Here is a 3,789-nt window from a genome sequence, read left to right as displayed (position 1 = left end):
TGTCCGTCCCCTCGAGGGCCACCACGGCGGGACCCCCGAGAGGCAGCGAGACGCCCCCCGCGAAGGGCACCCCGGTCCCCCCGGAGCGGGACAGCGGGACCCCCGCCAGCCCCGGCCCCTCCCGGCGCGGGGGGCTGCGGGACGGGGACCCCACGGTCACAGGTAGGAGCGGGGCGGGCTCGGGGGGGCGGCTGAGATGGGGGAAGGGGTGAAGAGCTGAGTGTGCAAGAGCGGGGTTCCATGGCGGGGTGATGGGTGCCGAGGTCCGGGGGTGTCCACACCCCGGGGGGCTGCGTGAGGCTCCCGGACCCCTCCCTGGCATCCCCGTGTCCCCTCCCAGCGCCAGCGCCGAAGGTGACGAAGGTCGCGGTGGTGAGGAAGAAGGTGGTGAGGAAGAAAGTTGTGAGGAAGAAGGTGCTGAAGAAGAAGCCGGAGGCTGCGGCCGCTCCGCAGGAGCCCCGTAAGTGCGCGGGATGGGGTGGCCCGGGCACTGCCACCTGCACACGGACCTGGCCCTGTCCCTGGTGGCACCTGGGGGGCACCTGGGGACACATGGGGGGCTTGGGGTGTCGAGCCGGGGCGGGCAGGGGTCCCTTAGCACCGCTCCGTGGGGACACAGCGCGGGGACATCCCCGGCCGTGCCCGGGGTCCCTCGGTGACCTCGGTCCCCGCTGTGTCCCCAGCGTGCCCCCCCCTGGGGCTGGAGTCCCTGCGGGTGTTGGACACGCAGCTCCGGGCGTCCAGCCACAAGCGGCACGGGCTGGGCGCGCACCGCGGCCGCCTCAACATCCAGGTACGGCCGGGGGTGCCAGGAGTGTGCCAGGGGTGTGCCAGGAGTGTGCCAGGGGTGTGCCAGGGGTGTGCCAGGAGTGTGCCAGGAGTGTGCCAGAAGCGTGACAGGCGTGTGCCAGGAATGTCCCAGGAGTGTGCCAGGATTGTCCCAGCCATGTCCCAGGAGTGTCCCCAGGCGTGTCCCAGGCGTGTGCCAGGATTGTCCCAGTATTGTCCCAGGCGTGTCCCAGACGTGTCCAAGGATTGTCCCAGACGTGTCCCAGACGTGTCCAAGGATTGTCCCAGGATTGCCCCAGGATTGTCCCAGTATTGTCCCAGGCGTGTCCCAGACGTGTCCCAGGATTGTCCCAGTATTGTTCCAGGCGTGTGCCAGGCGTGTGCCAGGATTGTCCCAGGATTGCCCCAGGATTGTCCCAGGATTGTCCCAGGCGTGTCCCAGACGTGTCCAAGGATTGTCCCAGACGTGTCCAAGGATTGTCCCAGGATTGTCCCAGGAGTGTCCAAAGATTGTCCCAGATATGTCCCAGGAATGTCCCAGGATTGTCCCAGCCGTGTCCCAGGCGTGTCCCAGGCTGGGGGCGATGTTTGGGTGGCACCCTCATGGCACGTGAGACGTGGGTGTGGCAAGGGCGTGGCGAGTGCGGGGTAGGCGCGGCACGCTCGTGGCGAGTTCGTGGCCCCTTCACGGCACGTTTGTGACACCTTTATGGCGAGCTCGTGGCATCTGAGTGTCACACGAGTGTCACAGGGGCTCCCCAGCCCGGTCCCCTCCCTCCCCCGCGGGTTCCCCGTGATCCTGGCGCCACCACCCCGGTGCCACCGCGGGGCTGGGGACAGCGGGGGCGGTGGGGACGTGCCCCTGTGTGTGTCCCCACCCCCTCCCCGCAGTCAGGGCTCTACGACGGCGACTTTTACGACGGGGGCTGGTGCGCGGGACGCGAGGACACGGAGCAGTGGCTGGAGGTGGACGCGCGGCGCCTCACCCGCTTCACCGGCGTGGTCACCCAGGGCCTCAACTCCATCTGGACGTAAGGGACACGGGGGACTCGGGGTGAGGGGACAGGCTGGGGGACCCCCTGACCCCCCGCTCTGCCCCGCAGATACGACTGGGTGACATCCTACAAGGTGCAGGTCAGCAACGACACCCACGCGTGGCTCCCGAGCCGCAACGGCAGCGAGGAGGCGGTGGGTGCCCGTGGGGACCCCGGCGTGGCACCCTCGGACACAGCGGGGGTGACACGGGGGGTGACAGTGCCGGGGGAGGCGGGGAGAGACCGTTTGGGGGGTAATTAATTGCGCCGGGGTTAATTATGCGAGGTGAGTTAACAATTCCAAGGGTTAACCATGCCCAGGGTTAACCATTCCCGGTGGGATAACCGCACTGGAGAGGGGGTTAACCACCCTGGTTAACCACACCAAGGAGGGGTGACCGCCCCGGGTTGCCCATTTTGGGCTCCCTGTGCCAGCTGGCACCGAGCCCGGGCTCTGTTGCCCTTGGCCTCCCCACCCCGGGCACCCTCCAGCGCTTCCCCCCAGCACAAAGGCGGCTTGTCCCCGCCTGGGCACCTGCCAGCCGCGCTGGGGACACGCCAGCCCCCCTGGCACGTGTGGGAGCAGCAGGAGTGGCTCTGCGTGGCACCGGGGCTGAACACGGCAGCCTGGAGCTGGGGAGGGYTTGGGGTCCCTGTGTTGGGGCGGATTTGGGGGTCCCTGTACCAGGGATGGGTTTGGGATCTCTGTACCAGGGGTTAGGTTTGGGGTTCCCTGTACCTGACCCGTGCCAGGAACAGATTTGAGGTTCCCTCTCCCTATGCCCATCCCTGGGGACACTGCTCCTGTGGGTTTGGGGTCAGACCCCGTCCCCCTGACACCCCCTGTCCCCTCCGTGTCCCCCGCAGGTGTTCCCCGGGAACAAGGACCCCGAGACGCCGGTGCTGAACCTGCTGCCCGTGCCCCTCGTGGGGCGTTTCCTGCGCATCAACCCCCAGAGCTGGTACCCGAACGGCACCATCTGCCTGCGGGCGGAGGTCCTGGGCTGCCCCGTGCCCGGTGGGTGCCCGGTGGGTCCCKCGGGGTGTCCCCTGCCCCGTGGGGACCCCGTGGGTGCCCTCACCCCGCCCCAGCAGCGCCCGATGCGGCCACACGCTACAAGCGCTGCAGCCGGAGGCGCGGTCTGGGCTGTCCCCTGTCTCTGACCGTGTCCCCCCCGTGTCCCCTCCGTGTCCCCGCGGCTCCCCGCAGACCCCAGCGATGCCCACGCCTGGCACCCCCCGCCCCCGCCCGCCTCCCACCTGGATTTCCGCCACCACAACTACAAAGAGATGAGAAAGGTGCCACCCCCGGGAACCTGGCGTGGGGTGGGGAGGGGGCTCTGTGTCCCCACGGACACCGCGGGGAGGGGCGGGGCGGGGGGCGGTCAGCGCCACCTCAGGGTGTCCCCCCGGACTGTCCCCAGCTGATGAAGAGGGTGAGCGAGGAGTGCCCCGACATCACCCGCGTGTACAGCATCGGGCAGAGCTATCGCGGGCTGCGGCTGTACGTGATGGAGATCTCCGACAACCCCGGGCAGCACGAAGTCGGTGCGTGCCGGGGGGACCGCGGGGGACAGCCGGGGACACCGGGAGTGGGGCAGGGAGGGCGCGGGGACAGCGCCCGGGTTGGTACGGGGTGACTGGGGACGCTCAGGATGGGGATGGGGTCACCAGGGATGTCCTGGCTGCTGCAGGGGGGTGGGGACAGTCACCAGGCCACCCCTCCAGCCCCAACCACATCTCGGTGGCCGTCAGGCGAGCCGGAATTCCGCTACGTGGCCGGGATGCACGGGAACGAGGTGCTGGGCCGGGAGCTGCTGCTGAACCTGATGGAATTCCTGTGCCGGGAATTCCGGCTGGGCAACCCCCGCGTGGTGCAGCTGGTGACGGACACCCGCATCCACCTGCTGCCCTCCATGAACCCCGACGGCTACGAGACCGCCTACAAACTGGTAAGATCGGGATC

At 69.0% G+C, this 3,789-nt stretch overlaps 1 protein-coding gene across 1 annotated transcript in view; it reads left to right on the top strand.

Moving 5' to 3' along the window:
• Positions 1–2: 2 nt before the first annotated feature.
• Positions 3–3,789, top strand: part of LOC130586297 (probable carboxypeptidase X1) — a gene marked incomplete at its 5' end in the record, with an annotated part of 7,101 nt that continues 3,314 nt past the window's right edge. The window contains 9 exons of the mRNA XM_057387074.1: positions 3–162; positions 341–460; positions 684–793; positions 1,681–1,820; positions 1,893–1,977; positions 2,691–2,841; positions 3,034–3,122; positions 3,248–3,371; positions 3,579–3,775. Of these exons, the coding sequence (XP_057243057.1) occupies positions 3–162; positions 341–460; positions 684–793; positions 1,681–1,820; positions 1,893–1,977; positions 2,691–2,841; positions 3,034–3,122; positions 3,248–3,371; positions 3,579–3,775 (1,176 nt within the window). The remainder of the gene's footprint in view (positions 163–340; positions 461–683; positions 794–1,680; positions 1,821–1,892; positions 1,978–2,690; positions 2,842–3,033; positions 3,123–3,247; positions 3,372–3,578; positions 3,776–3,789) is intronic.

This window comes from Malurus melanocephalus, unplaced genomic scaffold, assembly GCF_030028575.1.
Source record: "Malurus melanocephalus ecotype Western Australia unplaced genomic scaffold, MMel_1.1 scaffold_1126, whole genome shotgun sequence".
Taxonomy (NCBI): domain Eukaryota; kingdom Metazoa; phylum Chordata; class Aves; order Passeriformes; family Maluridae; genus Malurus; species Malurus melanocephalus.
Note: the sequence above shows the minus strand (reverse complement) of the source record. Positions and strands in the feature narration are given on the sequence as shown.